This window comes from Phyllobates terribilis, unplaced genomic scaffold (genome assembly GCF_046119375.1).
Source record: "Phyllobates terribilis strain yellow unplaced genomic scaffold, ASM4611937v1 Scaffold_3__8_contigs__length_932513732, whole genome shotgun sequence".
Taxonomy (NCBI): Eukaryota; Metazoa; Chordata; class Amphibia; order Anura; family Dendrobatidae; genus Phyllobates; species Phyllobates terribilis.
Genome location: NW_027362763.1, coordinates 203,929,697 through 203,955,588, shown reverse-complemented (window position 1 = coordinate 203,955,588; position 25,892 = coordinate 203,929,697). Strand labels below are relative to the sequence as shown.

The 25,892-nt window shown below is 41.4% G+C and overlaps 1 protein-coding gene across 4 annotated transcripts in view; it reads right to left on the bottom strand.

The window, feature by feature from the left end:
* Positions 1-25,892, bottom strand: part of SNED1 (sushi, nidogen and EGF like domains 1) — a 199,539-nt gene that overhangs the window by 107,771 nt on the left and 65,876 nt on the right. For 3 of the 4 annotated variants that reach the window (XM_073674536.1, XM_073674535.1, XM_073674537.1), the window contains exons 5-12: positions 23,279-23,404; positions 23,017-23,130; positions 22,731-22,844; positions 21,479-21,592; positions 16,706-16,819; positions 16,499-16,612; positions 15,664-15,777; positions 3,761-3,874 (exon numbers count right to left, since the gene is read on the bottom strand). In XM_073674536.1, the coding sequence (XP_073530637.1) occupies positions 3,761-3,874; positions 15,664-15,777; positions 16,499-16,612; positions 16,706-16,819; positions 21,479-21,592; positions 22,731-22,844; positions 23,017-23,130; positions 23,279-23,404 (924 nt within the window). Of the gene's footprint in view, positions 1-3,760; positions 3,875-15,663; positions 15,778-16,498; positions 16,613-16,705; positions 16,820-21,478; positions 21,593-22,730; positions 22,845-23,016; positions 23,131-23,278; positions 23,405-25,892 lie in introns of those variants that run through there. The other variant, XM_073674538.1, reaches the window with a different exon arrangement.

Below are 25,892 nucleotides of genomic sequence, written 5' to 3'. Positions count from 1 at the left end.
TCCCTGCAGGTTTGAAAATCTATCTCTGATGTCAGACTAAAATGGTATAGGACTATTTATATTTCTTATACCATGATGGCGGATGGGTGGCTGCACTAAATGTCTTCTGTCACATTTTGGCAATCTTTCTAGAGCACCGTCAAGATGTTTGTTCTATAAGAATGACCTAATGGGACTCTTTGCCAATAGGCATCATTACCTTTGTCTGTACAGGAGCCATAAGAGCCTTAATGTATCTGATATATTCAAACTAGTAACATTCAGAAAGATGGCAATAGTTCAAATAAGAAGTAGAAGAAGGTGTCACTCACCATAAACTTGCACAAACGACAATCTTTATTTGGATAAAGACATCAGGGAGCGGCGGTAAGCGGAGGAGCGTCGTGGACACGAAGAATCACATTCCAGTGCAAAACGGCCATAGTCCAGCTTCATGCTCCCCCCGCACTCCCTGATGTCTTTATCCAAATAAAGATTGTCGTTTGTGAAAGCTTATGGGGAGTGCCACCTTTCTTCTACTTCTTATTTGAACTATAATGTAATCCTTGGTGTAGACCCGCGGACCAAACGCCACTCACGACTGTATTCTGGTTAAGGACTATTCTATCCTGAAGCAACGAGGGTTGGTGCCAGCTTCTTTTCTTATTGTGGAGAAAGATGGCAATAACTTATATTTGTCTATGCAAGCCTGCCAGAAAAACACTAACAAACGTGAAAAGTCACACGAGCAATGCAAGTGTCTTAGAGTTGTTCACACACAGCGTTTTTGCTACTTTTTTTTCCTTGGGTTTTTCCGTGTTGAAAAAACACAGCATTTTATAGTAGTAGCAGAATAAATAAGATTTCTAAAATCTCATTCCCACAATGATTTTTTCTCCTTGCATTTTTTTGAGCTGCAGTGTATTTTTTAGAATTCTTCCAATGCTTTTGTTGTATTTTTTATCCACTCAATGGAATGCATGAGAAAACCTGTATCAAAAATTAATGATGTATATGCAGCATATTGCCTGCCAACACACTGCATTTTTCATGTTGAGAAAAATGCTGCAAAAAATGCAGTGTGTGAACATACCCTTACTCTCTGGAAACTGGGCATCCTTTGGGCCCTATGAAGTCTATTTAACTATTAAACCATTTTTAAACACGGCCATTTCTAACAATGTGACCTAAAAAGAAAGATTTATGAAGTGGCAGTGCACATGACATGTAAGCCAACTTTGTTTTGGTGCAAAACTGAGCCAGACTTCTGGCACAGTCATCTTAGTAATTCTTCCTCAATGTTTAAAAACTATTTAAATAAGCCCCTGTTTCGCAGTTTCTGCCTGTAAACCACTAACTACACAGACAATTGTAACCAGCCGCTAGGTCTGTACAGGTCCCACCATTCAAGCAAGGCACTGAGTAGCAGGGTCTAATTTCTGAAAAAAACAAACACGGAAATAGAGCTATATAAAAGGATTGTTGGCTGCAGAATGAGTTATCTGAGAATCCGTCACTGAGCTCTTTCTGATGGGAGATCTTTTTTTATCTGTCTTTTATTGAACTCTACTCAACTGAGTTATGACCACTGACCACACCAAAGTTGAGCTGAACTTTGTAGTCATGAATCAGCTGAGAGGAACTTAGAAACTTCCCTAAGGGAAGTACTTATTAAAGCAGATTTAGACCAGAGCTCTGGTTTTAGATTACTTGGCTTCTTATGAAACTGTCTAATGAATGTGCGTGCATGACCAAGACAGAAGAATGAAAGGGAACCTGTGATGATGAACATTCTGTCCAATCTACTTGCAGAAGAGAAGCTGGCCGGAGTTATATCACTATGTGGAAAATTTCATTCAAATGGCTAATCATTTTGGACTTAAGAGTCCAGTGGGCAGTGTTATTACTGACTGACAGCCTTCCTAATATATACGTCCAGTGATTAGGACAGTCCTCTGGACTGCTAAGCCCAGAATGAGCAAGAAATGCAATGAAAAAAATGACAATCTTTTTTCACAAACCTACCGTATATACACTGCGTGCAGAATTATTAGGCAAATGCGTATTTTGATCACTTTGATACTTTTTATAGATATTGTCCTACTCCAAGCTGCATAGGCTTGAGAGCCAACTACCAATTAAGTAAATCTGGTGATGTGCATCTCTGTAATGAGGAGGGGTGTTGACTAATGACATCAACACCCTATATAAGGTGTGCTTAATTATTAGGCAACTTCCTTTCCTTTGGCAAAATGGGTCAGAAGAGAGATTTAACGGGCTCTGAAAAGTCCAAAATTGTGAGATGTCTTGCAGAGGGATGCAGCAGTCTTGAAATTTCCAAACTTTTGAAGCGTGATCACCGAACAGTCAAACGTTTCATGGCAAATAGCCAAGAGGGTCACAAGAAGCGTGTTGGACAAAAAAGGCGCAAAATAACTGCCAAAGAATTGAGGAAAATCAAGCGTGAAGCTGCCAAGATGCCATTCGCCACCAGTTTTGCCATATTTCAGAGCTGCAACGTTACTGGAGTATCAAAAAGCACAAGGTGTGCGATACTCAGGGACATGGCCAAGGTAAGGAAGGCTGAAAAACGACCCCCTTTGAACAAGAAACATAAGATAAAACGTCAAGAATGGGTCAAGAAATATCTTAAGACTGTTTTTCAAAGGTTTTATGGACTGATGAAATGAGTGTGACTCTTGATGGGCCAGATAGATGGGCTAGAGGCTGGATCAGTAAAGGGCAGAGAGCTCCACTCCAACTCAGACACCAGCAAGGTGGAGGTGGGATACTGGTATGGGCTGGTATCATCAAAGATGAACTTGTGGGACCTTTTCGGGTTGAGGATGGAGTGAAGCTCAACTCCCAGACCTACTGACAGTTTCTGGAAGACAACTTCTTCAAGCATTGGTACAGGAAGAAGTCGGTATCGTTCAAGAAAAACATGATTTTCATGCAGGACAATGCTCCATCACATGCATCCAACTACTCCACAGCGTGGCTGGCCAGTAAAGGTCTAAAAGAAGAAAAAATAATGACATGGCCCCCTTGTTCACCTGATCTGAACCCCATAGAGAACCTGTGGTCCATCATAAAATGTGAGATCTACAGGGAGGCAAAACAGTACACCTCTCGGAACAGTGTCTGGGAGGCTGTGGTGACTGCTGCACGCAATGTTGATTGAAAACAGATCAAGCAACTGACAGAATCTATGGATGGAAGGCTGTTGAGTGTCATCATAAAGAAAGGTGGCTATATTGATCACTAATTTTTTTGGTTTTTGTTTTTGCATGTCAGAAATGTTTATTTCTAAATGATGTGCACTGATATTGGTTTACCTGGTGAAAATAAACAAGTGAGATGGGATTATATTTGGTTTTTATTAAGTTGCCTAATAATTCTGCACAGTAATATTTACCTGCACAAACAGATATCTTCCTAAGATAGCCAAATCTAAAAAAAAAAACCTCCAACTTCCAAAAATATTAAGCTTGGATATTCATGAGTCTAAATCCTCTAAAATACAACTTGCCTAATAATTCTGCACACAGTGTATATCAATCAGTTCAGTTCTTCTGTCTCTATATCAAGTCGCCCACACATCTTACTATAAACTAATGACATAATATAACAGGTTCTCTTTGTTAAACCCGGAGTTTCAAATAAGGCAAATGGTGATAAGTAAATACATTCTCTGAGATACACTCAGAACTGTGAAGACATTACATAAATAAGAAACGTAAGCAACACATAGACACAAAACACGTCAATGTCTTGTTACCTGTCTCACAGTGTTTCCCTATGAAGCCCTGCCTGCACAAACAGACGTAGTGATTTCCATCCTCTTCACATGTACCACTATTGAGACACGGATCAGAGAAGCATGGCCTGATCTCTGGGCGAAGAGTAAAAAGAGAAAATTATAGAGGCTCTTATCAAGCAAAAAAACTAGGTAATCTTAGTTGCTCCTAACTGTATGCATCAGGAAAAATAACACGTCCAGTACACTGCTAGTTATTGTAAAAATAACACTTATAAAGACATAATTGGGACCATTTCATGCATAATATTTAAATGTAAAATAAAACTAGAATTATATATAAAAATGGCACAAATTATCCTTTGTATGCATTTATTATTTAAATAAAAAAAAAACATTATGTATACAGTCACGGCCGAAAGAGTTGGCAACCTTGAAATTGTTCAGGAAATTGAAGTATTTTTCCCAGAAAATTATTCCTTTGTGTGTATTGGAACAACACAAAAAACTAAAAAAACTTATGTCCAATTTGCCTTTTTTTTCTCAGTTTTTTTTGTGTTGTTCCAAAACACACAAAGGAATAATTTTCTGGGAAAAATACTTCAATTTCTGGAACAATTTCAAGGGTGCCAACTCTTTCGGCCATGACTGTATACATATATATCAGAGGTCTCAAACACGTGGCCGGCACGCGGCCCCTGAGGCTGCTTTATGCGGTCCGCAGGCACAGACCCCTTGATGGTCCCATCCTGGTGGTCCCCATCTTGCAGTAATGTGCCCCATCCAGGTCCCCATCTTGTAGAATTGTCCCCTGCGCTGTTCTTCACATACACTTAAAAGAGAAAAAAAAGATTACTCTCACCTGTCCTCCATTCCCTCGGCTTCCTTTGTGCACATGCAGCCCGCAGTCACAGACCCCTTGACGATCCCGACCTGGTCCAGGAGGAGCCGCCGACAGTAGCGCTGCATTGCCGCGCAGAGACCGTCTCCCAGCACAGCATGTCCATTGACAGCCGCCAGCCAATCAGAGGCCAGCAGCTGATATCTGCGTCCCAGCGCAGCTGCGTATGACGTCACTGCCATGCGCAGATATCAGCTGCTGGCCTCGGATTGGCCGGCGGCTGTCAATGGACATGCTGTGCTGGGAGACGGTCTCTGCGCGGCAATGCAGCGCTACTGTCGGCGGCTCCTCCTGGACCAGGTCGGGATCGTCAAGGGGTCTGTGACTGCGGGCTGCATGTGCACAAAGGAAGCCGAGGGAATGGAGGACAGGTGAGAATAATCTTTTTTTTCTCTTTTAAGTGTATGTGAAGAACAGCGCAGGGGACAATTCTACAAGATGGGGACCTGGATGGGGCACATTACTGCAAGATGCGGACCACCAGGATGGGGCACATTACTGCAAGATGCGGACCACCAGGATGGGGCACATTACTGCAAGATGGGGACCACTAGGATGGGGCACATTACTGCAAGATGGGGACCACTAGGATGGGGCACATTACTGCAAGATGGGGACCACCAGGATGGAGCACGTTACTGCAAGATGGGGACCACTAGGATGGAGCACATTACTGCAAGATGGGGACCACTAGGATGGGGCACATTACTGCAAGATGGGGAACACCAGGATGGGGCACATTACTAGATGTTTGCCAGAATTACTTTATGGTGCTAATTGTAAAACAATAAACTGTATGTGGCCAATTGGAGGAAACAAAAATGTAAAAATTAAAAAAAAAAATTAAAAATAAAGCATGAAAAAATATTTTGCCACTAAAAATGCTGTTTTATATATAAACTAAAGTATACACAAAAAAGTGCACGTTTAGTATCGCCACATCCGTAACGACCCAAACTATAAATAAAATAAACCCAGCAAAAATGTTCAGACGGTGTATACAAAAAAAAATAGTATCACTAAAAATGGCACTTTGACCTGCAAGGAATGCGGTCCCCCAAATTTAAATTTTTTCCATGTGTGGCCCATATACCCAGCCAAGTTTGAGAACCCTGATATATATTATATATTCCTCTGCTTGCTGTATATGCCACCATCTAATGCTCTGCTCCCCTGATTCAACTCACTGGTACATGCTCTGCTCCTGCACAATTCCTCTGCTTGCTGTATATGCCGCCATCTAATGCTCTGCTCCCATGATTCAACTCACTGGTAGAATTCTCTGCTTGATATTTCTGCTTTATCTGTCCCATTCCATTCAATACTCACATATGTCTGTCCTTTCCCCACTGTAGATTTTATCTGATGTTAGTGGTGCCAAACTGCAGAGCCTACAGAGTCCTAGCTCTGTCTTTGATCACCCAGCCATCTCCTGGTGAGATGAGCAGTTGCTAATTTAGCCACAAGCAGCTCCCACAATGCCCCTCACCTGATGGTTTAGTGTGCCCTATATATTTAGAAGCTCCTTAAGGGGTGCACGCGTGCTGGGTTGTGCACGCGTCTTCTTGTGCAAAGTGGCTTCGGAGATAAGTGGCAGTTATTTCAGAGGCCGTTAGTCAGAGCAGGAGTCAGGTAACCAACACTTTGACCACTTACTCTCTTTTAACTATGTTTCTGTTAGCTCTCACTTTTTCCTCTATAGTCCTCCACTTTCTAGTAACCCCTCAAATCCCTACACCTAGTAAGAAACTCTTCATCTCTCCCTCCATCCTCCCCATTCATCTCACCTCCTCCTCCGAATTATTCCTCAACATTCAATCCTGGATCTCCAAACACAGACAGCCACCTCATGCTCTCTCTTGCTCCCACCTGCTAACACTTTCTCTGCTCCTCCTCACTGCTGGAGATATCTCTCCAAATCCTGGTCCTCCTCGCCATATCCCCACAGTTACTTCTACCTCCTATCCACGACCTTCCACAAACTGTCGCAACCCTTCTAACCTCATACCCATTCAACTAATCCCCACTTCCTCAGTTGCACTAACAGGAGCTCTATGGAACGCTAGCTCCGTCTGCAACAGACTTTCCTACATCCACGACCTTTTCATTGCTAACAAACTTTCCTTCCTCGCCATCACCGAAACCTGGCTCACCCCCTCTGACACAGCCACCCCAGCTGCACTTTCATATGGCGGATTCCACCTTTCCCACACCCCCCGCACCAACGGCAAACATGGCTGAGGCGTAGGTTTTCTCCTGTCAGATACCTGCGCTTTCACCCAAATATCACTGCCACCCTCTGTTACACTCCCCTCTTTTGAGGTGCACTGTGTGCGCTTCTATTCCCCCTCTGACCTCCAACTGGCCGTAATTTACCGACCCCCAGGGCTAGCCACCACTTTCTTAGACCTCTTCACCACCTGGCTGCTTGACTTCCTTTCCGCTGACATCCCCACTATCATAATGGGCGACTTCAACATATCCAATGACACTTCCCACTCATCTGTCTCTAAGTTCCTATCCCTCACTTCCTCCTTCGGCCTTGCTCAATGGTCTTCTGCAGCTACTCATAAAGATGGCCACACACTGGACCTCATCTTCACCCGCCTCTGTTCCCTATCTAACCTCTCTAACTCACCTCTCCCTCTCTCTGACCATAACCTCCTCACATTCTCTACCCTCTCCTCTCCAGGTGCACAATCCCAACTCCACAAACTTACACACGCTCGCAGAAACCTCAAACACCTTGACCTACACTCACTCTCTGAATCCCTCCTCCCTCTTACAGACATAAATTCCTTACACAATGCAGATGTTGCTGCCGCTTCATATAACACCACAAAAGCTGCAGCTCTCGGCTTGATCGCCCCTCTCACACATACCAAATCTCCCACAATCAACAGGCAACCCTGGCACACCAAACTTACTAAAGAACTGCGACAGGCCTCCAGGGTTGCGGAGCGGAGATGGAAAAGGTCTCACTCCATCGAGCACTTCATCGCATTCAAACAATCCCTAACTATTTTCAAGTCCGCAGTCACAACAGCAAAACAAACCTACTTCTCATCTCTCATATCCTCCCTGTCTCACAACCCTAAACAGCTATTTAACACTTTCAATTTTCTCCTTCGTCCCCCACCACCTCTTCCCTCTTCTCTCATCTCAGCCGAAGACTTTGCCTCATTCTTCAAGCAGAAGATTGACAACATCAGATAAAGCTTTTGCCTAAAGTCCGCACAACCCCTCCTCATATCTACTCAACCTTCCTCCTCCAAACCCCACTTTTCCACCATTACAGAAGGTCAAGTCTCCTCTTTACTCTCCAAATCACACCTCACCACCTGCGAACTTGACCCAATCCCATCCCACCTCATCCCTAACCTTACCACAGTCTTCATCCCAACCCTAACCCACCTCTTCAACCTGTCACTAACAACCGGTGTCTTCCCCTCATGTTTCAAACATGCCGCAATCACACCCATCCTCAAAAATCCCTCGCTTGACCCATCCTCTCTGACTAGCTACCGCCCCATATCACTTCTCCCCTTTGCCTCAAAACTAATAGAACAACATGTCCACCTTGAACTGTCCTCCCACCTCTCCTCCTGTTCCCTCTTGGACCGCCTGCAATCTGGCTTCCGACCGCATCACTCGACTGAAACTGCCCTGACCAAAGTCACCAATGACCTACTAACCGCCAAATCCAAGCGACACTACTCCATCCTCCTCCTTCTGGACCTGTCATCTGCCTTCAACACAGTGGACCATTCCCTCTTACTACAGATTCTCTCATCTCTTGGCATCACAGACTTGGCCCTATCTTGGATCTCCTCATACTTAACAGACAAGACATTCAGCGTCTCCCGCTCACGCACCACCTCCTCATCTCGCCTCCTATCTGTCGGTGTCCCCCAAGGTTCAGTTCTAGGACCTCTGCTCTTCTCCATCTACACCTTTGGCCTGGGACAGCTCATAAGAGTCTCACGGCTTTCAGCATCACCTCTATGCTGATGACACACAGATCTACCTCTCTGGACCCGATATCTCCTCCCTACTAACCAAAATCCCACAATGTCAGTCCGCCATCTCACCCTTCTTCTCTGCCAGATTTCTAAAACTCAACATGGATAAAACATAGTTCATCATCTTTCCACCCTCTCATTCATATCCCCCATCTGACCTATCCATCAACGTCAATAGCTGTTCACTCTCCTCAGTCCCACAAGCTCGCTGCCTTGGGGTAACCCTGGACTCTGATCTCTCCTTCAAACCACATATCCAAGCCCTTTCCACTTCCTGCCAACTCCAACTCTAAAACATCTCCCGGATCCGTGCATTCCTCAGCAAAGACTCTGCAAAAACACTAGTGCATGCCCCTCATCATCTCCTGCCTTGCAACTTCCTGCTCTGTGGCCTCCCTTCCAACACTCTTGCGCCGCTCCAATCTATCCTAAACTCTGCTGCTCGACTAATCCACCTGTACCCCCGCTATTCCCCGGCCTCTCCCCTCTGTCAATCCCTTCACTGGCTCCCCATTGCCCAGAGACTCCAGTTCAAAGCCCTAACCACGGCATACAAAGCCATTCACAACCTGTCTCCTCCATACATCTGTGACCTAGTCTCCCGGTACTTACCTGCACGCAACCTCCGATCCTCACAAGATCTCCTTCTCTACTCCCCTCTTATCTCCTCTTCCCACAATCGCATACAAGATTTCTCCCGTGCATCCCCCCCTACTCTGGAACTCTCTACCCCAACACATCAGACTCTCGCCTACCATGGAAGCCTTCAAAAGAAACCAGAAGACCTACCTCTTCCGACAAGCCTACAAACTGCAGTAACCACCGCTCCACCACATTACTGCATGACCTCCTCTACCCCCACCTACTGTATCCTCACCCATCCCTTGTAGACTGTGAGCCCTCGCGGGCAGGGTCCTCGCTCCTCCTGTACCAGTCGCTGACTCGTTTTGTTAAGATTATGTAAATGCTTTTGTTATGTATATCCCTATCACATGTAAAGCGCCATGGAATAAATGGCGCTATAATAATAAATAATAATAATATATATACACTGCTCAAAAAAATAAAGGGAACACTCAAATAACACATCCTAGATCTGAATGAATGAAATATTCTCTTTGAATACTTTGTTCTGTACAAAGTTGAATGTGCTGACAACAAAATCACACAAAAATCATCAATGGAAATCAAATTTATTAACCAATGGAGGCCTGGATTTGGAGTCACCCCCAAAATTAAAGTGGAAAAACACACTACATGCTGATCCAACTTTATTAACCAATGGAGGCCTGGATTTGGAGTCACCCCCAAAATTAAAGTGGAAAAACACACTACATGCTTATCCAACTTTGATGTAATGTCCTTAAAACAAGTCAAAATGAGGCTCAGTATTGTGTGTGGCCTCCACGTGCCTGTATGACCTCCCTACAACGCCTGGGCATTCTCCTGATGAGGTTGCGGATGGTCTCCTATGGGATCTACTCCCAGACGTGGACTAAAGCATCCTCCAACTCCTGGACAGTCTGTGGTGCAACTTGACGTTGGTGGATGGAGCGAGACATGATGTCTCAGATGTGCTCAATCGGATTCAGGTCTGGGGAACGGGCGGGCCAGTCCATAGCTTCAATGCTTTCATCTTGCAGGAACAGCTGACACAATCCAGCCACATGAGGTCTGGCATTGTCCTGCATTAGGAGGAAACCAGGGCCAACCGCACCAGCATATGGTCTCACAAGGGGTCTGAGGATCTCATCTCGGTACCTAATGGCAGTCAGACTATCTCTGGCGAGCACATGGAGGGCGATTCGGCCCTCCAAAGAAATGCCACCCCACACCATTACTGACCCACTGCCAAACCGGTCATGCTGAAGGATGTTGCAGGCAGCAGATCGCTCTCCACGGCGTCTCCAGACTCTGTCACGTCTGTCACATGTGCTCAGTGTGAACCTGCTTTCCTCTGTGAAGAGCACAGGGTGCCAGTGGCGACTTTGCCAATCCCAGTGTTCTGTGGCAAATGCAAAGCGTCCTGCACGGTGTTGTGCTCTGAGCACAACCCCCATCTGTGGACGTCGGGCCCTTATACCACCCTCATGGAGTCGGTTTCTAACCGTTTGTGCAGACACATGCAAATTTATGGCCTGCTGGAGGTCATTTTGCAGGGCTCTGGCAGTGCTCCTCCTGTTCCTCCTTGCACAAAGGCGGAGGTAGCGATCCTGCTGCTGGGTTGTTGCCCTCCAACGGCCCCCTCCACGTTTCCTGGTGTACTGGCCAGTCTCCTGGTAGCGCCTCCAGCCTCTGGACACTACGCTGACAGACACAGCAAACCTTCTTGCCACAGCTCGCATTGATGTGCCATCCTGGATGAGCAGCACTACCTGAGCAACTTCTGTGGGTTGTAGAGTCCGTCTTATGCTACCAAGAGTGTGAAAGCACAACCAACATTCAAAAGTGACCAAAACATCAGCCAGAAAGCATTGGTACTGAGATGTAGTCTGTGGTCCTGACCTGCAGGACCACTCCTTTATTGAGTGTGTCTTGATAATTGCCAATAATTTCCATCTAGTGTCTATTCCATTTGCACAACAGCATGTGAAATTGATTGTCAATCAGTGTTGCTTCCTAAGTGGACAGTTTGATTTCACAGAAGTTTGATTTACTTGGAGTTATATTCTGTTGTTTAAGTGTACCCTTTATTTTTTTGAGCCGTGTATATATGTATATATATATATATATATATATATATACACATACATACATACATACATACATACATACACACATATATATACATACACTGTATATATTAACACATTAAAAATATCAATATTCACCAACTTCAAACAATACCAATTAAAGAAAAAAAAATACAGAAGGATAGGAAAAAAAATTAAAGAAAAATGGAAGGAGAAAAAATTAAGGAAGCAGGAAAAAAGAGAGAAAGAAAGAAGGAAAGAAAAAGGGAATGAAAAAAGAGAGAGATAGAATAAAGCAGGGAATGAAAGGAGAGAGAACGAATGAAAGATGGAGAGAAAGAGGGAATGAAAGAAAGAGAGCAAGAGCGAAAGAATGAAAGAGAGAAAGAAAGAGACAAAGAAAGAATGAAAGACACAGGGCGAAAAAAGGTCCTTCCCAATGCTCCAGCTACTGTTCTCTCTCTCTTCTTAATGTGGACCTTAACCTTTTTACTAAAATTTCTGGTGTCCAGATAGGCTCTCTATCATTCACCCAGAAAAGGCTGGCTTTATGCTTGCCAGGTAGGCTAGAAATAACACTAGGAAAGTTTTAAAATTTTAATCAAGGCAAGTTTCAAGGAAAGGGGCGTAGGTAGATCCGGAGCTGTTGGGCATCAATCATTGTAAAACTTCTATGGCCACGGCCCCACTATCAGTGTTTGGTCAGTATTTGGTCAGTATTTTTTCTCAGTAGTAGGAGCCAAAACCAGGTGGGGAACAATCAGAGAAAAGATATAATAGAAACAAGTCACCAATTCTGCATTTATCACCCACTTCTGGTTTGGGCTCCCACTCCTGAGAAAAAATACTGACCGAATACTGATAGTGGGGCCTCAGGACACTCGCTCCTGAGATTTCAGGTATTAGCTCCACAAATTTCTGATTCCTCTGCTTTGGAAAAAGGTGAACCCACCAGGTATATCTCTGGATGTCGAAGGTAATGTCCTAATGCTTATGGAAGGTCTTAACTTCGTCTCTACAATAGACAAGATCAATTCATCAAAACCTGGACTTCCAATGTTCCCGGGAATTTGTGAAGTTACTCCTTTCAGATATTAAACTAGGATCTTCACAGGAGAGCTCCTCTGGACTCGCTCTGAATTCATGAGGTTCTTTCTTTTAATTCTTCTCTTTTTCCCCACATTTCCCCTTCTTCCTCCCTTTTCTCTTTCTCTCTTCCTACTCTCTTTCTTCAGCTTGCTCCATCTAGTAGGGTCCATCATAATATAAGGCGCAGGACCAACTGCTGGATGGGAGGATATCCTCCCAAGACAAACATTATTGCTCTTGTACTGTCATCTCTGATTGTCATTATGAGTAATGTTTTGTGTTATCTACTATTGGTCAATTATGGGTCACCTATAGGTCAATTATGTCTGTATTTTTACTGCTTATGACAACTGACAAGGGGGATTGGGTGGTGTGTCCCGTCGGTGGCATTCTCACTTTACTTTCATAAATTATTTTATAAAGAAAATAAAAAAACTAAACAGAGAATGAAAAAAGAAATAAAGAAAAAGAAATAAAGGAGAGTGAGAAAGATACAGTGAAAGAAAATATAAGAAATAGAAAAGAAGGAAAGAGAGGAGATGCAACTTGTCATTGTGCACTACTCGGTCATTGAGTGTTGAACCGGCCTCAACACACCAAGTTCAGCTAGCTTCTAACATTGATATCTAATACTTCTGATTTAGCAGTTTAGCTGTAATTTCAGTCATTTGGAGTTATAATAGATTTCCAAATTTCTCTATATTGTTGCTTTACATGTACATGTTGAACATTCCCCATCCTGACCAGGAGATATCACAGCTCCTTCTAGGGAGAGCAATGTATCTTAAAACACACACAAGACCCCAACAGATTGGTCACAAAACCTTTAGTTTACTTTCAGAATCAACAACTGTCTATGGGATACCATATTACAAAATGCTCTGAAAAATGTGAGCCATTGATTGCAAACAAGATTTATTATTTTGTACACCTCCAAAGATAATTTTATTAACAAATTTTCCTGGTATCGCAAAAGTGAGGAGTGCAAAGAAAAATGCATGGCAAAACATGATGGTTGCATGAGTGCTGGCTGTGTTGTAGAGCTACATTTCATTGATGGTATCATGAATTCACAGATGTTCTGCTCTATATTGAATGATAAGATGTTACCATCACTCCGTATCCTTGGTAATCGTTAACTTTTCCAACATTACAATAATCCAAAACACACATCTAAGGCCACCATTGCATTTCTAAAGACGAACAGTGTGAAAGTAATTCAGCGGCCAAGTGTCTCCTGATCTGAACTCAAGCGAACACCTATAGGGAATTGTGAAGAGACAAGTTGTCATCACTCTCCATCCAGCATCCAGGCTCTAAAAGAAGTCGTTCTTGAAGAATGGAAAAAGACATATGTTGCAATATGCCGTCAACTTGTTCATTCCATACCTAGAAAACTTGATGCTGTCCTTAAAAATCATGGAGGTCATACAAAATACTAGATGTAGTGGTTTTTGATCTGCAGTGTACTTATTTTTGCATCAAGTAATTTATTATTACTATTTATTATTATTATAGCACCATTTTTTCCATGGCGCTTTACATGTGAAAAAGGGGGTATACATAGCAAAAACAAGAACAATAACCTTGAACAAAAACGCAACGGCGACTGGTACAGGAGGAGAGAGGACCCTGCCCGCGAGGCTCACAGTCTGCAAGTAATTTGAGTAAAACTGAAGATTTTGCAATGAAAGTAAAACAATTAACCTTACTTTCATATTATGGGTGAAAAAAAATATTCTATCAAACTCAGTTTTGTCAAAAGTTTGGAAATTGTTCCTGTGTTCTATGGGATATTAATTAAAATCTTACTTTTCTGCTCTATGATGTAACCTTGTTATGTTGAATAATCTTCAATAAAATGAGTTTAAACAAAAAAAAACCATACTTTTCAAAGGGGTTTACTGATTTATATTGAGCACTGTATATATACAATCATGGCGGAAAGTGTTGGCACCCTTGAAATTGTTCCAGAAAATGAAGTATTTCTCCTAGAAAATTATTGCAATTACACGTTTTGTTTTTCACATGTTTATTTCCTTTGTGTGTATTGGAGCACAAAAAAACTGGGAAAAAAAGGCAAATTGGAAATAAATTTCACACAAAACCCCCTTTGCAAAAGTAAAATGTTATTCAATAGCTTACTGAACACCAGAATATTGTCATGATAGAAAAGTGCACATCAACCAATGGCACGGAGTGATTCTAGTATCTTCTGTTTTAATATAGAGCAGTACATCTGTGAGCTCATAATACCATCAAAGAAATGTAGCTGCCCAACACCAGCAGCGCTCATGCAGCTCCACACAAGGACATTGCCACCATGTCTCACTGTAGGCACCATGCATTTTTGTAAATGCATGGAGCCTACAGTGAAACATGGTGGTGGCAGTGTCCTTATGTGGGACTGCGTGAGTGCTACCCATGTCATATTTATATGCAACCATGTAATGTAAATATATGTCATATCGGTGTAAGGGGTATATGGATTATGCTCAGGACCAAGCCTGTATGATACACGACAAATGTAGCCCCTGATACCAGCAACTGGAGCTAGTTGTGATCGCAGCTGTTTAACCACTTAGATGTCAGTGTCCACTACCTTGCCTATAGCTGGGCTTCAAAGGAAGTCAGCAACCAGACAATGTATTACGTTTTTAAAGTATTGAAGTGTATTGTATAAGGAACCCTTACGTCACTCGCATTTTACCTGACTAATTATAGTCTATGGACTTGTTCACTGATTGTCTACAAAAAAATGGAGATAAGTCCAGTTTTGATCCATTTTGCAGATCAAACTCTCCCACTTAAGTGAATGGGTCCAAGAAGAAAAATGAATAACACTTGGATGCCATCTGAGATGTGTCATTCAAGTACTGTCAGTTTTTTACTGTTTAATAGGTAGGAGAAGCTCGGAAGACGTATGTATTTTTTTTTCTGTATATAAGAAAAAAGGATGCCACACTGATGGTAGAAATGGACACAGAGACCTAAAGTGTATCCAGCACAGTGGTGAAAATCAGTCCATTTATATACACAAAAAAACCAAAACACATGAATGTCTGAATGAGGCATTGCTCTCCAAAAACCGAAACTTCACATGCCCGTGGCAGCCAACGGCCATGTGATTATAAAATTGTGCAGTCATTGCCCCATCATACTGTGTGGTCGCACCCTTAGGCCTAAGTGACAGTGACAGCTAATCAGTGCGTGCATCACCTGTCTCACATCTTCTTCCAGTGAATCTCTGCAGACACAAGCAGCTGTAACTAGAGCCTACATTTTCACACAGGCCACCATTAAGACATGGGGAAGGAGAGCAGGGCTTCAGCTCTGGTAGGAGAAAAGAAATAGCAGAAGAATGGTGTAAAAAAGTTACAAAATTATCCAAAGTGCTGAACCTTAACATAAATAAGTAGTCGCAATTAAAACGCCTGATTCAAGGATAATGCATTTTGCGGATATATAGAAAAAAAGTATATACAGACGTGTATATAGAAAAAAACGTTCGGTCTCATTCACACATCAACGTTTCTTGTGAGAGGTCTATCAGTGATTTTCATGGATAACATTCATATTTATAACAGTGAATGGGGCCATTCACACATCTGGGATTTTTTTTGCAGAACAGTCATTCCACGCAAAATCGAAAAGACATGTCCGATCTTGGCAATGCAAGTCTTTAGGTCTGTGAAAAAAGAAACTGGACAGCACGCAGATACCAGCTGAGTATGGTTTAATTTCAATGCGCTGTTTAGTAGGAGAAGGTGGAGAAACTTTTCTTTTTCACATACAAGAAAAACTGATACAAATCAAACCAAACTGATGAAAATCACTGATAAAATCTGTTCTTGGTTTTTCTCATACGTGAAAAGAACTGAAGTGTGAAGGAGCTCGTACTAGAGATGCAATTATTTATTAACTGCTGACGTCTATACTATTGTAGATTGCATTGAACAGAAGAACATTAGCATCAATGAATGGAGATTCAAAGCAGATCAGGACCACTGAATCATTATCTCACACCACCGCTAAATTTCCTCCCGTTACTCACCTGTCTCGCAGTTCAGACCAGTAAATCCCATTGCACAGAGGCAAGAGTAGGTATTCCCTAGATCTTCACAGGTTGCCCCATTCATACATGGAGATGAAGAGCACGGTCGGATCTCTGGGGACAGAGGCATTGATAACATTGTTAGTGGGGCAGAAATACTTTTTTTGTACTATAATGCAAACATACTGTTAATTCATAGCTACTTACCATTCTCACAGAATTTTCCAGTAAACCTTGATGAGCAAAAACAAGTGTAACTCAGCCCCAACTCTATACAGCTCCCTCCATTCATACAGGGTCCAGAAGAGCAAGGTCTGATTTCTGGGAAGGGAGAAATACAAGAATCACATATATAAAACGCCTATAGTGGTCATCACTCGGCCTAAACAGCATATTTGTCTACTTATGCACCAATATGGAGGCAGGGGACTTAATGCTGCATAACCAATCAGGATTGCCATTTAGGAGTCAGGAAAACAGGATAAGGGGCTTTTTCACCATTTTTTTTCTGCAGCAAAACCTAATCTCTTGGCAGTAAAGTTTCTGCCTCCAAAAAGCAGGTTTTGATTGGCGTTTTCGCTGTGTTTTTTAGCTGCGTTTTTTTCAATGTCCATCTGTCTCTTTATGCATGCTGATATCAGTGAAAAAAAAGATTACCTATTCAACTTCATCAGGTTTTGGCACAAAAACGCATCAAAATCTGATACCTGCATTTTTGCAGCGTTTTTTTTCAGTGTTTTTTGCCCCTTGAAAGTAATTAGCAGTGACAAAAACACTGAAAAAACGCTGAAAGAAGTGACATGCTCTATTGTGCAAAAAAACATGCAAAGCACAAAATACTGATCTCAGACTTTGCTTGTACTGTAAAAGGCAACTGAAAATTTGCAAAAAAAAAAAACACATTAAAAGAAAAACGCTGAAAAAACGCCTAGTGTGAATATAGCCTAACAATCCCATTGTACCGCCATCCAGCTATCACATTTACTAATGCTGTCTAATAGTTAAACAGTGTAAACAGTAGTACAGGCAGTCTGAAGATGCGCCAAATGTATCACAGAGATATTCACTGATTTGGCGCATATTGCTAGAAGCTAGAGACTTTCTCTCACCTATGGAAACTCCTTGGCCTCATTCAGACACCAATTTTTTTCACAATCAATCAAGAAAAACAGACCGAGTTTCATCGGTATTTTTTATTTGAGTTTCATACGAGTTTCAGAAACATGTCAACAGAGTTTGGTCCAAGTTTAATTTGCTTTTCTCGGATGAGAAAAAAAAAAGGTTTCTCCAGCTACTCCTATCAGTCCATGAAAAACGGACAGCACTCGATTGACATCAGAGTGTTCTCCGATTTTTTCTCAGACCTATAGACTTGCAATGCAGATTTTGATCCAACATTCGGATCAATATTGTACATGTCTCCTCAATTTTGCATGGACCACTAGGTCGGTAAAAAATCATGAACATGTGAACAGCCCCATGGACTTTGCTAGGTACGAGTGCTATCTGTGAAAAACATGGATAACACTTGTACGAGAACAACGGACGTCTTGATGAGGCCTTAGCTGGTTTACTTTATGCATTTAATTTGCACCAAAAACTGGCACACGCCAATAATTTACTTGTCAAAAATTACAACTGTTCTTAACCACATCCAAAGGGTCAAGTATGCCATGCAGCCGGGTAAGGCCTCATTCACACATCCGTATTTTTGCATCAGTGTTTGATTGCCAAAGCCAAGAGTGGACACTGCTGGTTTTAGCATACAAATACTGATGAAATACTGATCAAAAATACTGACGTGTGAATGAGGCCTTAATCTGTGTATCAGGTACGTGTGGCATCCTTTTTTTCATGTATACACACGTACCCATTATAATATATATGTGTCTGTGTAAGCCACACGGAGACATGTCCATTTTTTACTTGCAGCACGAATGACAAGGGCCTATACAAGTCTATGGGTCCGTGTAAAAGACAAACAGCACACGGATGCCATTATTGTGTCATCCATGTACCCTCTGTGTGCTGTACTGTTTAACATTGCAAAGTCTAGGAGAAGCTTTGGAATTGATTTTTCTTAAGCCATACCAGAAAAACACTGATTGCACATGGATGGTGTATGAATGGCACACAGATGACACACTGATGACACACGGATGCAAAACATTAATGACACTGGTACCAGTTTTACCGATACCAGCACTACATGGACGTGTGAAGGGGCCTCACTCTGTTTGCCACAAAAGTTTTGTGCTAGAATACTGTTCACATCTAGCGGTTTTGATGCTTTTTTTCCTCCCTTGCATCTTTTGAGCTGCGATGTGTATTTTATTTTTTCAACTGCAGCATGCCAATTATTTCAGTGTTTTTGATGTGTTTTAGCCCATTCAGATAAATGCATGAAAAAAAAAACATAAAAATTCACAGGATGTACACTACAGATTTCACATCAATAATCTGCATTTTTCATGTGAAAAAATGAAATCCTGCAACTCTGGGCATTTTGGGTTCTATTTTTATTTCATATACTGTGTGAAAAAAAATGACATTTCAACTTTTTTATACAGCGATTCCAATTTTACATAGTTTTTCTTTGCTTTACAAAATAACTTCTATTTGATTTATGAATTTAGCACTTTGGATTCATCACAAGATATTTTAGTTCAGATTGTTACATATGTGGCAAAATCAATTCTATTTATTTTTTATTGAATCTATTTTTAAGAAATAAAAAGAAAAAAAAAAATTTTTTTTTACAACTTTCAATGTTTTGCATACTTTGGAGATTTTTGAATAGTTTTTTTAATTTTTTTAGTCCCTCTAGAAAACTTGAACAACGATCAACTGAATGCTTGTACAATACATGGTAATACTTATGTAATGCAGTGTATTCTCCTATTAGCATTATCCTATGAAAGGGCATAACGAACCACAAAGATGTCAGACCTCAGAGCGCTAATAAGGCCCACTGACTACCATAATCACTGCAAACGCATTGCAGGGAAACAAAATGAATGCCAAAAAAAGTCACCCTCCTTTTCTCTAACAACATGGATGCCACAGCCCCTATCAGCAGTGACATCTAACGGGTTAAATAGACAGGTATTTTTTTTATTCTTAACAATTTACATATATAGCATAAAATTAGCCACAATAAAAATCCGCACATTAGCCTCACTGAATGCAAATAATCCTCGTGTAGATCGGTAAGACTCATGCAATGAACATCCACACCAGAAATCCATGTACACACGTGGTCAAAATTGTTGGTACCCCTCGTTTAATGAAAGAAAAACCCACAATGGTCACAGAAATAGCTTGAATCTGATAAGAGTAATAATACATTTAAAATCTATGAAAATGAACAAATGAAAGTCAGACATTGCTTTTCACCCCTGCTTCCACAGAATTAAAAAAAAAATTAAACTCATGACATAGGCCTGGACAGAAATGATGGTACCCCTGAAAATAATGTGGCAAAAGGGACATGTTAAATCAAGTTGTGTCCACTAATTAGCATCACAGGTGTCTACAATCTTATAATCAGTCAGTGGGCCTGTATATAGGGCTACAGATACTCACTGTGCTGTTTGGTAACATGGTGTGTACCACACTCAACATGGACCAGAGGAAGCAAAGGAAAGAGTTGTCTCAGGAGATTAGAAAGAAAATTATAGACAAGCATGTTAAAGGTAAAGGTTATAAGACCATCTCTAAGCAGCTTGATGATCCTGTGACTACAGATGAACATATTATTCAGAAATGTAAGATCCATGGGACTGTAGCCAACTTCCCTGGACGTGGCCGCAGGAGGAAAATTGATGACAAATCAAAGAGACGGATAATACGAACGGTAACAAAAGAGCCCAGGATAACTTCTAAAGAGATTAAAGGTGAACTTCAAGCTCAAGGAACATCAGTGTCAGATCGCACCATCCGTCGTTGTTTGATCCAAAGTGGACTTCATGGGAGACGACCAAGGAGAACACCATTGTTGAAAAAAAATCATAAAAAGCCAGACTGGAATTTGCCAAACTACATGTTGACAAGTCACAAAGCTTCTGGGAGAATGTCCTATGGACAGATGAGGCAAAGATTGAAGTTTTTGGCAAGGCACATCAGCTCTATGTTCACAGACGGAAAAATGAAGCATTATCAAGAAAAGGACACTGTCCCTACTGTGAAACATGGAGGAGGCTCTGTTATGTTCTGGGGCTGCTTTGCTGCATCTGGCACAGGGTGTCTTGAATCTGTGCAGGGTACAATGAAATCTCAAGACTATCAAGGGATTCTAGAGAGAAATGTGCTGCCCAGTGTCAGAAAGCTTGGTCTCAGTCGCAGGTCATAGGTCTTGCAACAGGATAATGACCCAAAACACACAGCTAAAAACACCTAAGAATGACTAAGAGGAAAACATTGGACTATTCTGAAGGAGCCTTCTATGAGCCCTGACCTAAATCCTATTGAGCATCTTTGAAAAGAGCTGGAACGTGCCGCCCGGAAAAGGCAACCTTCAAACACGAGACAACTGGAGCAGTTTGCTCATGAGGAGTGGGCCAAAATACCTGTCGAGAGGTGCAGAAGTCTCATTGACAGTTAGAGGAATCGTTTGATTGCAGTGATTGCCTCAAAAGGTTGTTCAACAAAATATTAAGTTAAGAGTACCATCATTTCTGTCCAGGCCTATTTCATGAGTTTAATTTTTTTTAAAATTCTCTGGAAGCAGGGTTGAAAAGCAATGTCTGACTTTCATTTGTTCATTTTCAAAGATTTTCAATTTATTATTACTTTTGTCAGATTCAAGTTATTTCTGTGACCATTGTGGGTTTTTCTTTCATTAAACGAGGGGTACCAACAATTCTGACCACGTGTGTATAAACCTTCAATTTCAGTTGCCGGTCCTCTGGTAAATACTTGCAGGATTTGCCATAGGCAATTATGATACTTGTACGTGTACGCCAAGTACTGCAGGCTTACCTCTTTCACAATTCGCCCCTGTGAATCCTGAACTGCATCGACAGCGGTAGGTTGTCCCAAAATCTTCACAAATTCCTCCATTTCGACAAGGAAAAGAAGAGCAGGGTCTGATCTCTGAAAACATCATTAGCGAAGGAGTTTATGAATGAGATTTTATCTTTCACAAATATTGGCATTTGTCTATTTTGCTCTGGCAGAATTAGACATTTATACACAGGGCACAACTTTAGGGTATGTGCACACTACTTATTTCCACTGGTGACCCGCTGATATTTTCTAGATTAAAACGTCCTCACTGGCGGTCTGCTGGTCGCTTTTGAGGCGTCTTTTAATCTACAATTTGAACTATAACTAGAGAGCAGCATTATAGCAGAAGCCGCCAGGACATTGTACAAACTACTTCTTTTAATCGTTTCCCAGTTTCTGATCCGTGAAGCAGTTAAAAGAAGTAATAAAAGCCGTGCTTGCCTTGCTGTGTATTATGTTCATTTTTTGCATGTGCACATACCCTTAAGGCTCATTCAGAAATCAGCTTTTCACATAACAGTTCTACCTGTGTTTTGCAAGGATAGAACTCCTACCCATGAGACCACGTACACATGTTCAGTATTTGGTCAGTATTTTACATCAGTATTTATAAGCCAAAACCAGGAGTGGAACAATCAGAGGAAAAGTATAATAGAAACCCGTCACCACTTCTGTATTTATCACCCACTCCTGGTTTTGGCTACAAATACTGAGGTGAAATACTGATCAAATACTGAATGTTTGCACGTGGCCTTATAGTCTGTAAGGACGTTTTTTTGTAGATTGAGTGGTCTGCAATAAAACACGGAGACGTCCTTTTTGATCCGAGTCATGGAATAAACTCACCAATGCAAGTCTATGGGTGCTTGAAAAAAAATCTGTTTCATGTTTGATAGAAGATTGAAAAAACTTTTAGTACCCCCCCCCAAAAAAAACAACTTATGAAACATGGATGGTAAAAAGTGACACTTTGACCAAATTCTAATGAAAATCTGATCTAAGATCTTTTTTTATTAAACATACATGATATGTTACATTCTACAAGAAGGATTTTGCATCTTTTAAAGATTTATACAAAATAAAGCCATTACGGCTAAATATTAGAATAGCGCAAACCATTATGCAACAGCGCCAGTTACCCCAACATGGACCCTCCCAAGTTGCTGTCTATCATGTTTTATGGTAACAATGTATCATTCCTCACTGACCGCTTCACTTTGCTTACCTGTCTCACACAGTTCGCCTGTATATCTTGGGTGACATTGGCACACTGCAATCCTATTGTAAACATGGCAGACTCCTCCATTCCAGCATTGTTTGCCAGTGCAGGGCGATACCTCTAGGATAAAAACAACAGGCAGGAACTAAACTGCCATAAATCCCTTTAATGTCAGAAGTATACGGAAATCACTACTACAAAGGGTAAAACATAGAAAGGATATATAGAAAGGTAACAGCTCTAAGATACAGTGTGGAACATGCCTTTAACTAAAGAACCAGTTCTGAATTACCGGTCTCGCACAATGGTCCAGTAAAGTCTGTGGAACATATACAAGTGAAGGATCTGGGTTTCTCCACACAAGTGCCACCATTCTGACATGGCTGGGAGAAGCACCTTCCCATATCTGCAAGACAGATTGGACATACCGATAAGAATGTGGAAGATATGTACAGTCTTTTTTGTAGATTTATTATACAGTTATGTTTCATCTTGTAGTGAGCGTCATAAATGACAAAATATTATCAAAAAATCTAGACGGTGACATCTGTTACCGATCTGGCAGTGTTTTCCGGTGAAGCCGCTTAGACAGGAACATGTGTATGAAGGGTTCCCAGTGACACAGTCATCAATGCATCTGCCCCCATTGCGACAAGGGCGCAAAGTCCAGCAAACAGAGGCTGAAAAAAATAAACAAATCAAAGTCAATTGATTTGTATTGCTCAAAAGCATCTAAAATAAATAGTAACGTTATAACTAAAAGGATCCTACAGTTTTGTGTCTACAGCTCCTTTACAGACCAATTTGTTTCTCATTATAAAGCAGTGTACAGTTTAATTCCATACATTTAGCAAGAAGCAACGCACATTAGAGCAACCGACCACAGTCTGTTACCATGAAGAGAGATTGGTCTATAAATGAGCTGTGGACACAAAACTTTAAAGGCCTTGTCATAGGTATTTGGCCCTTAGAAAAAGCCGGTATACCGGCAAAACGCGCGTCAGGAACTCTATTCTGTGCTTTAACGGGAGTGTTAGGAGGGAATTATGGAATAGCCCTAAGATAGTGTACGCAGCCATGGTGCCTCTAAGCAGAGCCGCCGGAGTGCTAAAAGCTCCAGTGATCAGCTGCGTGAGACGGGCACGCCGACCGCATGTGAAGGCAGCGGGATCAGAGGTGCAAGGAGTTGTCCGCTCTACACGGACTACCCCTCACCACGATACTACATCACTGACAGCTTGATGCTTAGCAGCAAGGTGATCATCTCTCACCGGCGGGGATCAGCTGTGCCGGCTTGGCAGGCTGACACATGATATGTGCAGCAGCGTATTTGCACTGTACAGTCTGCTATCGCATCGACATACATCACTAAGCACCTCGTCTGCAACTATAATCACACAATAAACTTACCTGGGGTGAGGATTGACAGTGGCTCAAGTCTAACAATTGGGTGTCTCACCTATGAGCTATGTCGCGGCGATCACTTGCTATGATATGATTATTAATGGGGACAAATTCTAATATCTATCCAATGGGAACTCCATGTACAATATACAGCTATAGCCCAACTAATTAAGGGATTGGCATTCCCAATTTGAATCCAACACACAGTTTAACCAAATTTATTAGTGGATACTGTCTATAATAATAATAGGATGGTTACCCTATATGCATCTGTGGATGCATGAGTAATTTGCACCCACATATTATCTATTTTAATAATTTAATAAAGCATATGAATTTTAAATGATTATATATCCACACCTTTTTTTTATATAGCCACACCTTTTTTCCCCTTCTCCCCTTCCCCCCTTTTTGACTTGTCATAAGTATAGTTGGGTAGCAATCTCCGGTTGAAGGCTGAAAAATTGGAAAATATCCCTCTGTACACAGGAGAAAATATTGTCTATAGATTTCCATTGAAAACGAAAAAAAAAAAAACATACGATGTGGTATATGCTTTTTCACTATATACAATTATATGAAATATCATAATCCACAAACTCTGCATATCAATCTAAATTCAGAGTAAAGAAGAGATCCATAAATGTTAAAACTGTCATTTTTATTGATCAATATATTTAAAACTCAATAAATAAAAAAATAAAAAGTAGAAACAGAGTGCCCAGTAAGGGGACACCGTCCTATCACTAAATCAATGTCTATATAAATACAATACTCAAGTATAACACAAAGGTGAAACCTTTTCCTTAATAACATTAATAGCTGACACCAACAACCCTATATCAAACATCTACTGAACAGGCAGCATCTTCCCAAAATTATAACCTGCTAATAGGATATAACATACAGGTGCTTCTCACAAAATTAGAATATCATCAAAAAGTTAATATATTTCAGTTCTTGAATACAAAAAGTGAAACTCATATTATATAGTCATTACAAACAGAGTGATCTATTTCAAGTGTATATTTCTGTTAACGTTGAAGATTAAGGCTTACAGCCAATGAAAACACAAAAGTCATTATCTCAGTAAATTAGAATAATTAACAAAAAACACCTGCAAAGGCTTCCTAAGCGTTTAAAAAAAGTCACTTAGTCTGTTTCAGTAGGCTCCACAATCATGGGGAAGACTGCTGACTTGACAGATGTCCAGAATGCAGTCATTGACACACACCACAAGGAGGGTAAGCCACAAAAGGTCATTGCTAAAGAAGCTGGCTGTTCACAGAGCGCTGTATCCAAGCATATTAATGGAAAGTTGAGTGGCAGGAAAAAGTGTGGTGGAAAAAGATGCACAAGCACCCGGGATAACCGCAGCCTTGAAAGGATTGTTAAGAAAAGACCATTCAAAAATTTGGGGGAGATTCACAAGGAGTGGACCTCTGCTGGAGTCATTGCTTCAAGAGCCACCACACACAGACGTATCCAGGACATGGGCTACAAGTGTCACATTCCTTGTGTCAAGCCACTCATGACCAATAGACAACGCCAGAAGCGTCTTACCTGGGCCTAGGAGAAAAAGACCTGGACTGCTGCTCAGTGGTCCAAGGTGTTGCTTTCAGATGAAAGATAAATGTTGCATTTCATTTGGAAATCAAGGTCCCAGAGTCTGGAGGAAGAGTGGAGAGGCCACAATCCAAGCTGCTTGAGGTCTAGTGTGAAGTTTCCACAATCAGTGATGGTTTGGGGAGCCATGTCATCTGC